Raw genomic sequence first — 13,109 nt, 5'->3', positions numbered from 1 at the left:
AAGCTGGCGGTAGCATAAACCATACTTCCATTATGATCAATTCGATAGAAAAAGTAGCATGATTAAGGATTTGTACTTTTTGAAAAGCATGCTTATATACCATAGCTGGGATTTGAACCCAGGACCTAGTGTGTAGTAGGTATCTGTCTTACCCTCTAGACCAGGGGTCCCCAAACATTTTGGGTTGAGGGCCGGGTCAACATACTTCAGACCGCTGGTGGGCCGGAGTAAACATAAAATGATGTAGAAGTCTTTGCGGACCAGACAGTGAAGCATACCCAGGTGACAATCTGCAAGCCAATTGGACAGCAGTGTCACCTGATGTGGAATTGGATTGGAAACCAGCAAAATTTCTGCTTTCTGGCTTCCATGTGGATGGGGGGTGCTGCACTGCTATTCCATATGTGGACCACCAATATTTAAAGATGTAGCTGACTGCATTTATAAGCAATACATTTTCTGTGTGGGGGGCCGGTAAGAAAGCCTTAGGGGGCCACATTCGGCCCGCGGGCCTTAGTTTGAGGACCACTGCTCTAGACCATCAACCACACTCAGGGCCAGGCTTTAGCATGTAGTGTGGTCAGAGGTGGGAAAAGGTCCTTCAGCACCCAAGGCTGAGACAGCAAAGTGCGCCCCCCCCATCCCTCCCACCCCAGCTGTCACACACTGATTGCTATTACACTAAGAGGTGCCCCAGGGCCCCCACCCCACCCCCCCACCCCCAACACCTTAATCTCTACTTATCTGGCTTGCAGTCGCTGCCATGTATCACCTTTTCTTATTTCTTTCTGCTTCAAACACAATTGGGAATGACAGCTGAATGAATTGTGCACCCCCTCCTACACTGCGCCCTGAGGCTGCAGCCTCTCCAGCCTCAGCCTTACTAGTGGGTAAGACAGATACCTACTACCATGCAGTGTGGTTCATGGTCTAGAGGGTAAGACAGATACCTACTACACACTAGGTCCTGGGTTCAAATCCCAGCTATGGTATATAAGCATGCTTTTCAAAAAGTAAAAATCCTTAATCATGCTACTTTTTCTATCGAATTGATCATAATGGAAGTATGGTTTATTCTACCGCCAGCTTTAGCATGTAGTGTGGGTCATGGTCTAGAGGGTAAGACAGATACCTACTACACACTAGGTCCTGGGTTCAAATCCCAGCTATGGTATATAAGCATGCTTTTCAAAAAGTAAAAATCCTTAATCATGCTACTTTTTCTATCGAATTGATCATAATGGAAGTATGGTTTATTCTACCGCCAGCTTTAGCATGTAGTGTGGGTCATGGTCTAGAGGGTAAGACAGATACCTACTACACACTAGGTTCTGGGTTCAAATCCCAGCTATGGTATATAAGCATGCTTTTCAAAAAGTACAAATCCTTAATCATGCTACTTTTTCTATCGAATTGATCATAATGGAAGTATGGTTTATTCTACCGCCAGCTTTAGCATGTAGTGTGGGTCATGGTCTAGAGGGTAAGACAGATACCTACTACACACTAGGTCCTGGGTTCAAATCCCAGCTATGGTATATAAGCATGCTTTTCAAAAAGTACAAATCCTTAATCATGCTACTTTTTCTATCGAATTGATCATAATGGAAGTATGGTTTATGCTACCGCCAGCTTTAGCATGTAGTGTGGGTCATGGTCTTGAGGTTAAGACAGATACCTACTACACACTAGGTCCTGGGTTCAAATCCCAGCTATGGTATATAAGCATGCTTTTCAAAAAGTACAAATCCTTAATCATGCTACATTTTCTATCGAATTGATCATAATGGAAGTATGGTTTATGCTACCGCCAGCTTTAGCATGTAGTGTGGGTCATGGTCTAGAGGGTAAGACAGATACCTACTACACACTAGGTTCTGGGTTCAAATCCCAGCTATGGTATATAAGCATGCTTTTCAAAAAGTACAAATCCTTAATCATGCTACTTTTTCTATCGAATTGATCATAATGGAAGTATGGTTTATTCTACCGCCAGCTTTAGCATGTAGTGTGGGTCATGGTCTAGAGGGTAAGACAGATACCTACTACACACTAGGTTCTGGGTTCAAATCCCAGCTATGGTATATAAGCATGCTTTTCAAAAAGTACAAATCCTTAATCATGCTACTTTTTCTATCGAATTGATCATAATGGAAGTATGGTTTATTCTACCGCCAGCTTTAGCATGTAGTGTGGGTCATGGTCTAGAGGGTAAGACAGATACCTACTACACACTAGGTTCTGGGTTCAAATCCCAGCTATGGTATATAAGCATGCTTTTCAAAAAGTACAAATCCTTAATCATGCTACTTTTTCTATCGAATTGATCATAATGGAAGTATGGTTTATTCTACCGCCAGCTTTAGCATGTAGTGTGGGTCATGGTCTAGAGGGTAAGACAGATACCTACTACACACTAGGTTCTGGGTTCAAATCCCAGCTATGGTATATAAGCATGCTTTTCAAAAAGTACAAATCCTTAATCATGCTACTTTTTCTATCGAATTGATCATAATGGAAGTATGGTTTATTCTACCGCCAGCTTTAGCATGTAGTGTGGGTCATGGTCTAGAGGGTAAGACAGATACCTACTACACACTAGGTTCTGGGTTCAAATCCCAGCTATGGTATATAAGCATGCTTTTCAAAAAGTACAAATCCTTAATCATGCTACTTTTTCTATCGAATTGATCATAATGGAAGTATGGTTTATTCTACCGCCAGCTTTAGCATGTAGTGTGGGTCATGGTCTAGAGGGTAAGACAGATACCTACTACACACTAGGTTCTGGGTTCAAATCCCAGCTATGGTATATAAGCATGCTTTTCAAAAAGTACAAATCCTTAATCATGCTACTTTTTCTATCGAATTGAGGAGGAGAGAGAGAGAGAGAGAGAGAGAGAGAGAGAGAGAGAGATTTTAAAATTTTTCCGACGGAATTCCGTATAAATCGGAATTCCGCGGAACTGTCCCGGTATACCGTCGGAATGGAACGGTAACGGAATTGCTATATGTCGGAATGCGGAATTGTGCCGGAAACGGAAATCGGCTATTCCGACCATGCCTGCTTATAATGTGGGTTGTTGGAATCTGGTAAGCCTTGCTTCTTTACCCTTTTGTTCGAAGATCCTGTATACCAAAAAATGATGAAAGCTGTATTACTATAGACCTGCGCTGACTTTATATATTCATTGCTTGTGTGGACTTTTGGACATTGTCCTTCTCGGCTGCGGTCGCCTTCTGCCTTGGCGCTGACACTTGTTGTTTATTTTGGTAATAGGATATTGCTGTGGAAGCTGAGAAAGCTTTGTGCTATTGAAGTGGCCATCCTCCCGAGTGCCTCCGTTTGCCTGGTATCAGTCCCGGTAATCTGGCAGAGGGGAGAGCCGACTGACACGACTGAGCCGATAGACAGAGAGCGGCGAGGGACGCAGTGTTGCTCACGGGGCTAGAGGATGCCCCGGGAAAGTATCACATGGTTTTCCGCAGAAGATAGAAGTACTGTAATCATTATATTGGTGAGCAGAATGTGAGGTCTGGGCACTGAATTATGGAGCACAGTGAGTGGTTATCCCACGCCTGAACCACACACACAGCTCATTGGGTGAGGTCTGGGCACTGAATTATGGAGCACAGTGAGTGGTTATCCCACGCCTGAACCGCACACACAACTCATTGGGTGAGGTCTGGGCACTGAATTATGGAGCACAGTGAGTGGTTATCCCACGCCTGAACCGTACACACAGCTCATTGGGTGAGGTCTGGGCACTGAATTATGGAGCACAGTGAGTGGTTATCCCACGCCTGAACCGCACACACAGCTCATTGGGTGAGGTCTGGGCACTGAATTATGAAGCACAGTGAGTGGTTATCCCACGCCTGAACCACACACACAACTCATTGGGTGAGGTCTGGGCACTGAATTATGGAGCACAGTGAGTGGTTATCCCACGCCTGAACCGCACACACAGCTCATTGGGTGAGGTCTGGGCACTGAATTATGGAGCACAGTGAGTGGTTATCCCACGCCTGAACCACATACACAACTCATTGGGTGAGGTCTGGGCACTGAATTATGGAGCACAGTGAGTGGTTATCCCACGCCTGAACCACATACACAACTCATTGGGTGAGGTCTGGGCACTGAATTATGGAGCACAGTGAGTCCCACGCCGGAACCGCACACACAACTCATTGGGTCTTACAGTTCCTATGTTAGTGTTCACTCAATTCACACCATGCCTAAAACACAGCAAGCGGCAAAGTACGGTGCGCCTACCCAGAATGCAGTGCTGCCAAGATGAGGAGAGGACAGCGGGAGGTCAGTCTAGAGCAAATAGATTATTAGATGACACAAGAATCGGACTCAGAACAGAGCAGGTTACACAGCAGAACCCATGAAGATTTCTCTTATACCGGGGACAAGGCCCACATGACCCTGCTGCCATGGCTACAGCAGGAGGATCCGGTCACATGACCCTGCTGCCATGGCTACAGCAGGAGGATCCGGTCACATGACCCTGCTGCTATGGCTACAGCAGGAGGATTCGGTCACATGACCGTGCTGCCATGGCTACAGCAGAGGGATCTTGTCACATGACCCTGCTGCCATGGCTACACCAGGAGGATCCAGTCACATGACCCTGCTGCCATGGCTACAGCAGAGGGATCCGGTCACATGACCCTGTTGCCATGGCTACAGCAGAGGGATCTGGTCACATGACCCTGCTGCCATGGCTACAGCAGAGGGATCTGGTCACATGACCCTGCTGCCATGGCTACAGCAGAGGGATCTGGTCACATGACCCTGCTGCCATGGCTACAGCAGAGGGATCTGGTCACATGACCCTGCTGCCATGGCTACAGAAGGAGGATTCGGTCACATGACCCTGCTGCCATGGCTACAGAAGGAGGATTTGGTCACATGACCCTGCTGCCACGGCTGAAGAAAAGTCATTAATTGGCGGGGGCAGAGTTCAGATCGCCAGGCAGGGGATGGTGTTTCCAGAGGGAGGTCCTCCCTACTATATGGAATGTGTGATTGATTGGCGGGGGTGGAGTTCAGATGACCAGATGGGGAGGGGCTGGGTGGTGTCTCCACAGGGAGGTCCCCCCACTGTGTCATTAATTGGCGGGATGAGGTTCAGATCACCAGGCAGGGGAGGGGCTGGTTGGTGTCTCCACAGGGAGGTCTCCCCCACTGTATGAACTGTGTAACTGATTAGCAGGGGCGGAGTTCAGATCACCAGGTGGGGAGGTGCTGGGTGGTGTCTCCAGAGGGAGGTCCCCCACTGTATGAACCGTGTACCTGATTGGCAGGGGTAGAGTTCAGGGGGAGGTGCACAGCTACAGATGCTACTTTTTCACATTTTGTGACATTCAAATGATATTGTTGTAAAATATTGTAGTAAATGAATGAACAGATGTGAAGTCTGTGCTCAGATATAACCATGTCCCACCTCAGCAGTGATGACACAAGATGGAGGACAATTAGCCTCAGTAATAGGAGCCTCACCTGATGATCGCCCATCTTCTGTGTACTTCAGGCCTTGTGCTGCATCCGGAGACTAGAGGTGGAAAACACACGTGTGTTACATGAGGAATACAGTCACATAACATACAGTGCATGCAAGATGTACACTTCCTGGGCACAAAACACCAAGCAGAAGATTCTGTGAGGACAAGCAGGGCGGAGACACAAACACCCATGTCACATGCTTTCTGCACCCAATCCTAGGCTTGTAACCAGGACAACCCAGGGGCGGAGACACAGACAACCATGTCACATGCTTTATGCACCCAATCCTAGGCTTGTAACCAGGACAACCCAGGGCGGAGACACAGACAACCATGTCACATGCTTTCTGCACCCAATCCTAGGCTTGTAACCAGGACAACCCAGGGCGGAGACACAGACAACCATGTCACATGCTTGCTGCACCCAATCCTAGGCTTGTAACTAGGACAACCCAGGGCGAAGACACAGACAACCATGTCACATGCTTGCTGCACCCAATCCTAGGCTTGTAACCAGGACAACCCAGGGCGGAGACACAGACAACCATGTCACATGCTTGCTGCACCCAATCCTAGGCTTGTAACCAGGACAACCCGAGGAAGGAGACACAGACACCCATGTCCCATGCTTGCTGCACCCAATCCTAGGCTTGTAACCAGGACAACCCGAGGGAGGAGACACAGACACCCATGTCACATGCTTGCTGCACCCAATCCTAGGCTTGTAACCAGGACAACCCGAGGGAGGAGACACAGACACCCATGTCACATGCTTTCTGCACCCAATCCTAGGCTTGTAACCAGGACAACCCAGGGTGGAGACGCAGAGAACCATGTCACATGCTTTCTGCACTCAATCCTAGGCTTGTAACCAGGACAACCCAGTGTGGAGACGCAGACACCCATGTCACATGCTTGCTGCACCCAATCCTAGGCTTGTAACCAGGACAACCCAGGGCGGAGACGCAGAGAACCATGTCACATGCTTGCTGCACCCAATCCTAGGCTTGTAACCAGGACAACCCAGGGTGGAGACGCAGACACCCATGTCACATGCTTGCTGCACCCAATCCTAGGCTTGTAACCAGGACAACCCAGGGTGGAGACACAGACACCCATGTCACATGCTTTCTGCACCCAATCCTAGGCTTGTAACCAGGACAACCCAGGGCGGAGACGCAGAGAACCATGTCACATGCTTGCTGCACCCAATCCTAGGCTTGTAACCAGGACAACCCAGGGTGGAGACGCAGAGAACCATGTCACATGCTTGCTGCACCCAATCCTAGGCTTGTAACCAGGACAACCCAGGGCGGAGACACAGACAACCATGTCACATGCTTTCTGCACCCAATCCTAGGCTTGTAACCAGGACAACCCGAGGGCGGAGACGCAGAGAACCATGTCACATGCTTGCTGCACCCAATTCTAGGCTTGTAACCAGGACAACCCAGGGCGGAGACGCAGAGAACCATGTCACATGCTTGCTGCACCCAATCCTAGGCTTGTAACCAGGACAACCCAGGGCGGAGACACAGACAACCATGTCACATGCTTGCTGCACCCAATCCTAGGCTTGTAACCAGGACAACCCGAGGGAGGAGACACAGACAACCATGTCACATGCTTTCTGCACCCAATCCTAGGCTTGTAACCAGGACAACCCAGGGCGGAGACGCAGAGAACCATGTCACATGCTTGCTGCACCCAATCCTAGGCTTGTAACCAGGACAACCCAGGGCGGAGACGCAGAGAACCATGTCACATGCTTGCTGCACCCAATCCTAGGCTTGTAACCAGGACAACCCAGGGCGGAGACGCAGACACCCATGTCACATGCTTTCTGCACCCAATCCTAGGCTTGTAACCAGGATAACCGAGGGCGGAGACACAGACAACCATGTCACATGCTTGCTGCACCCAATCCTTGGCTTGTAACCAGGACAACCCAGGGCGGAGACACAGACACCCATGTCACATGCTTGCTGCACCCAATCCTAGGCTTGTAACCAGGACAACCCAGGGCGGAGACACAGACAACCATGTCACATGCTTGCTGCACCCAATCCTAGGCTTGTAACCAGGACAACCCAGGGCGGAGACACAGACAACCATGTCACATGCTTGCTGCACCCAATCCTAGGCTTGTAACCAGGACAACCCAGGGTGGAGACGCAGACACCCATGTCACATGCTTGCTGCACCCAATCCTAGGCTTGTAAGCAAAATCTAGGACGGAATTGCTGTAATGTGATCCGGGAATAGTGGAGGGAAATGTCTCAGAACGAAGCTCTTTACACACTACTTAGGTTAACTAAAGTATAATGGTACAGTAAAACATTTTAGAGGTTTAAAAGTCCCAAACTGTTCCACTGCAGAGACCAGGGAGCAGCAGCTCTATGTAGGCAGCTGCTCCTCAGGGGCGGAGCATCTGTACTCAAAGGGCAGATGGTGAGAGCGGATTTTGGGTGGCTGGGTGAGGGCAGACTCTAGTCAGATATACATCCCAGCATAGTAGATTACTAGTGGACATGGCGTCTGAGTATTGAATCATTTCCTTCTCTTGCAGAACCCGGGTGACATCACACAGGAAGTAGAGACCCTCTGTACCCCACAGACCACAAACCAAACACTGACAACCACAAACCCCTCCCCCACACCACCACCAATCACCCGTGCCCCCTCTGGTCACCAGACAGGATGCAGGGACCGGCCGTCAGTCCCAGCATGTGACGCATGCACACTGTACCTGGATGTCATGTGACGCATGCACACTGTACCTGAATGTCATACACGGGTTTGGAAGATGGAATAGCAGCAAATTCTCTGTAGTCAAACTTCTTGTCTGTATGAGACTGGAAAGCAGAGCATGGGGTAAGAGTGGCGATAGACAGCAGGGCAACAAGCAAAGGTCACGGGCAGGGCAATGAGCAACAGCCACTGAAGGGGGGGGGGGGCTCAATGAGCAACGGTCACGGGGGGGGGCAGCCGGCAACGGTCACGGGGGGGCAGCCGGCAACGGTCACGGGGGGGGTGCAGCCGGCAACGGTCACGGGGGCGGGGGGAGGGGGAGGCGCGGGGGTGGGTGCAGCCGGCAACGGTCACGGCGGGGCAGCCGGCAACGGTCACGGCGGGGCAGCCGGCAACGGTCACGGCGGGGCAGCCGGCAACTGTCACGGCGGGGCAGCCGGCAACTGTCACGGCGGGGCAGCCGGCAACGGTCACGGCGGGGCAGCCGGCAACGGTCACACAGGGGGGCAGCCGGCAACGGTCACACAGGGGGGCAGCCGGCAACGGTCACAGGGGAGCAGCCGGCAACGGTCACAGGGGAGCAGCCGGCAACGGTCACAGGGGAGCAGCCAGCAACGGTCACAGGGGAGCAGCCAGCAACGGTCACAGGGGAGCAGCCAGCAACGGTCACAGGGGAGCAGCCAGCAACGGTCACAGGGGAGCAGCAGCCAGCAACGGTCACAGGGGAGCAGCCAGCAACGGTCACAGGGGAGCAGCCAGCAACGGTCACAGGGGAGCAGCCAGCAACGGTCACAGGGGAGCAGCCAGCAACGGTCACAGGGGAGCAGCCAGCAATGGTCACAGGGGGGCAGCCAGCAGCGGTCATTGGGGGGGGGGAGGAAAAAGCAACGGTCATGGCGGGGCAGCCAGCAACAGTCACAGGGGAGCAGCCAGCAACGGTCATGGGGGAGCAGCCAGCAATGGTCACATTAGGGCAGTCAGCAGCGGTCATGGGGGGGGGGGGGGGGGGGGGAAGCAACGGTCATGGCGGGGCAGCCAGCAACAGTCACAGGGGAGCAGCCAGCAACGGTCATGGGGGAGCAGCCAGCAATGGTCACAGGGGAGCAGCCGCCAATGGTCACAGGGGGGCAGCCAGCAGCGGTCATGGGGGGGGAGGAAAAAGCAACGGTCATGGCGGGGCAGCCAGCAACAGTCACAGGGGAGCAGCCAGCAACGGTCATGGGGGAGCAGCCAGCAATGGTCACAGGGGAGCAGCCAGCAATGGTCACAGGGGAGCAGCCAGTAACGGTAACAGGGGAGCAGCCAGTAACGGTCACAGAGGAGCAGCCAGCAACAGTCACAGGGGAGCAGCCAGCAACGGTCATGGGGGAGCAGCCAGCAATGGTCACAGGGGAGCAGCCAGCAATGGTCACAGGGGAGCAGCCAGCAACGGTCACAGGGGAGCAGCCAGCAATGGTCACAGGGGAGCAGCCAGTAACGGTCACAGGGGAGCAGCCAGCAACGGTCACAGGGGAGCAGCCAGCAACGGTCACAGGGGAGCAGCCAGCAACGGTCACAGGGGAGCAGCCAGCAATGGTCACAGGGGAGCAGCCAGTAACGGTCACAGAGGAGCAGCCAGTAACGGTCACAGGGGAGCAGCCAGCAATGGTCACAGGGGAGCAGCCAGCAACGGTCACAGGGGAGCAGCCAGCAACGGTCACAGGGGGGCAGCCAGCAACGGTCACAGGGGAGCAGCCAGCAACGGTCACAGGGGGGCAGCCAGCAACGGTCACAGGGGAGCAGCCAGCAATGGTCATAAAGGGGGGGGGGGGGGGGAAGGGAGAAAGCAACGGTCACGGCGGGCAGCCAGCTGATGTAGGCAGGTCAGAGCAGGAAGGAGACAGAGATACAGGCAAGGCGAGAAGAAGAGTGATGAGCGAGAGAGCAGGTCAAGCAATGGAACAATGGAGGACATGCTGGTGCCTTGCTTGTCCACACACGGTATATCTGACCCCTGGGGGAACCTGAAGTGACAGCGGTATCCAGGCTGACATATTTATTTCCCTTTAAGGAATACAAGTTGCTTGGTTATCCTGCTAATCCTCTGCCTCTTATATGTTTAGCTGTAGCCCCTGAACCAGCATGCAGCAGATCAGGTGACTGAAGAGTGACTGGGTTAGCTGCATGCTTGTTTCAGGTGTGTGATTCAGACACTACTGCAGCCAGAGAGATCAGGGGGACTGCCAGGCAACTGGTATTGTTTACCAGGAAATAAATATGGCAGCCTTGCCCGATTATCGAGAGATTTCATTCCTGAGATTGATGGGGAATGGCCATGCGGTGTATGGGCAGCTGACAGATCTCTATAATCAGATTCGATTGGTCTAATCTGCCCATCATCGCTAGATGAATAGCTACTGTTACCCTGGCAGACACATTGTAATGAGTGAAATAAGTATTCGATCCCCTATAAACCAGGAAGATGTCCTTCATTGCATACAGGTAAGGAGCTGAGACTAGGAGCCGCCTATAAGGGAGAGATCCTCATACAGGACCTGTATATAACACACTGTCCATAGAATCACATTCCAGTCTAGCCACCATGGGTAACACCACAGAGCTGTCCGATGATGTCCGGCTCCGCGGTGCCGTCATTGCATACAGGTAAGGAGCTGAGACTAGGAGCCGCCTATAAGGGAGAGATCCTAATACAGGACCTGTATATAACACACCTGCCACAGAATCAGTCACATTCCAGTCTAGCCACCATGGGTAACACCACAGAGCTGTGCGATGATGTCCGGCTCCGCGGTGCCTTCATTGCATACAGGTAAGGAGCTGAGACTAGGAGCAGCCTATAAGGGAGAGATCCTCATACAGGACCTGTATATAACACACCTGCCACAGAATCAGTCACATTCCAGTCTAGCCACCATGGGTAACACCACAGAGCTGTCCGATGATGTCCGGCTCTGCGGTGCCTTCATTGCATACAGGTAAGGAGCTGAGACTAGGAGCCGCCTATAAGGGAGAGATCCTAATACAGGACCTGTATATAACACACCTGCCACAGAATCAGTCACATTCCAGTCTAGCCACCATGGCCAACACCACGGAGCTGTGCGATGATGTCCGGCACCGCGGTGTCTTCATTGCATACAGGTAAGGAGCTGAGACTAGGAGCCGCCTATAAGGGAGAGATCCTCATACAGGACCTGTATATAACACACCTGCCACAGAATCAGTCACATTCCAGTCTAGCCACCATGGGTAACACCACAGAGCTGTGCGATGATGTCAGGCTCCGCGGTGCCTTCATTGCATACAGGTAAGGAGCTGAGATTAGGAGCCGCCTATAAGGGAGAGATCCTCATACAGGACCTGTATATAACACACCTGCCACAGAATCAGTCACATTCCAGTCTAGCCACCATGGGTAACACCACAGAGCTGTCCGATGATGTCCGGCTCTGCGGTGCCTTCATTGCATACAGGTAAGGAGCTGAGATTAGGAGCCGCCTATAAGGGAGAGATCCTCATACAGGACCTGTATATAACACACTGTCCATAGAATCACATTCCAGTCTAGCCACCATGGGTAACACCACAGAGCTGTGCGATGATGTCCGGCTCCGCGGTGTCTTCATTGCATACAGGTAAGGAGCTGAGACTAGGAGCCGCCTATAAGGGAGAGATCCTAATACAGGACCTGTATATAACACACCTGCCACAGAATCAGTCACATTCCAGTCTAGCCACCATGGGTAACACCACAGAGCTGTCCGATGATGTCCGGCTCCGCGGTGTCTTCATTGCATACAGGTAAGGAGCTGAGATTAGGAGCCGCCTATAAGGGAGAGATCCTCATACAGGACCTGTATATAACACACCTGCCACAGAATCAGTCACATTCCAGTCTAGCCACCATGGGTAACACCACGGAGCTGTCCGATGATGTCCGGCTCTGCGGTGCCTTCATTGCATACAGGTAAGGAGCTGAGATTAGGAGCCGCCTATAAGGGAGAGATCCTCATACAGGACCTGTATATAACACACCTGCCACAGAATCAGTCACATTCCAGTCTAGCCACCATGGGTGTCCGATGATGTCCGGCTCCGCGGTGTCTTCATTGCATACAGGTAAGGAGCTGAGACTAGGAGCCGCCTATAAGGGAGAGATCCTCATACAGGACCTGTATATAACACACCTGCCACAGAGCCACAGAATCAGTCACATTCCAGTCTAGCCACCATGGGTAACACCACAGAGCTGTCCGATGATGTCCGGCTCTGCGGTGCCTTCATTGCATACAGGTAAGGAGCTGAGACTAGGAGCCGCCTATAAGGGAGAGATCCTAATACAGGACCTGTATATAACACACCTGCCACAGAATCAGTCACATTCCAGTCTAGCCACCATGGGTAACACCACAGAGCTGTCCGATGATGTCCGGCTCCGCGGTGTCTTCATTGCATACAGGTAAGGAGCTGAGACTAGGAGCCGCCTATAAGGGAGAGATCCTCATACAGGACCTGTATATAACACACCTGCCACAGAATCAGTCACATTCCAGTCTAGCCACCATGGGTAACACCACAGAGCTGTGCGATGATGTCCGGGACAAGAAGACCATCGGCAAGCAGCTTAGTGACAAGGGGACGGCACAATGGCCTCTGATTGCCAACAAGTGCTTAGTAGGGATTGTCAATTGGAGTTGATGAATTATTATGCAAATCTTGTATGCAAATTTATGCCGCTCGAAAAACAAACAAATCAAATCCTGCTGAGGAAAAATGGGATTGTAATACTTCTTTACCTCACTGTAAGTCCTACAATAAAGTGTACCTTTCCATGCGTCTTG

The 13,109-nt window shown here is 51.7% G+C and overlaps 1 protein-coding gene across 13 annotated transcripts in view; it reads right to left on the bottom strand.

The window, feature by feature from the left end:
- Window positions 1-13,109, bottom strand: part of SCRIB (scribble planar cell polarity protein) — a 399,297-nt gene that overhangs the window by 16,000 nt on the left and 370,188 nt on the right. For 10 of the 13 annotated variants that reach the window (XM_068238207.1, XM_068238205.1, XM_068238208.1 and 7 more), the window contains 2 exons: window positions 8,298-8,372; window positions 5,516-5,567 (listed from right to left, as the gene is read on the bottom strand). In XM_068238207.1, the coding sequence (XP_068094308.1) occupies window positions 5,516-5,567; window positions 8,298-8,372 (127 nt within the window). Of the gene's footprint in view, window positions 1-4,279; window positions 4,328-5,515; window positions 5,568-8,297; window positions 8,373-13,109 lie in introns of all 13 variants that reach the window. The other 3 variants (XM_068238212.1, XM_068238216.1, XM_068238215.1) reach the window with 2 other exon arrangements.

The sequence above is a fragment of the Hyperolius riggenbachi genome, chromosome 5 (assembly GCF_040937935.1).
Source record: "Hyperolius riggenbachi isolate aHypRig1 chromosome 5, aHypRig1.pri, whole genome shotgun sequence".
NCBI lineage: Eukaryota > Metazoa > Chordata > Amphibia > Anura > Hyperoliidae > Hyperolius > Hyperolius riggenbachi.
The sequence above is the reverse complement of the archived record's forward strand: the minus strand, read 5'-3'. Positions and strand labels throughout refer to the sequence as shown.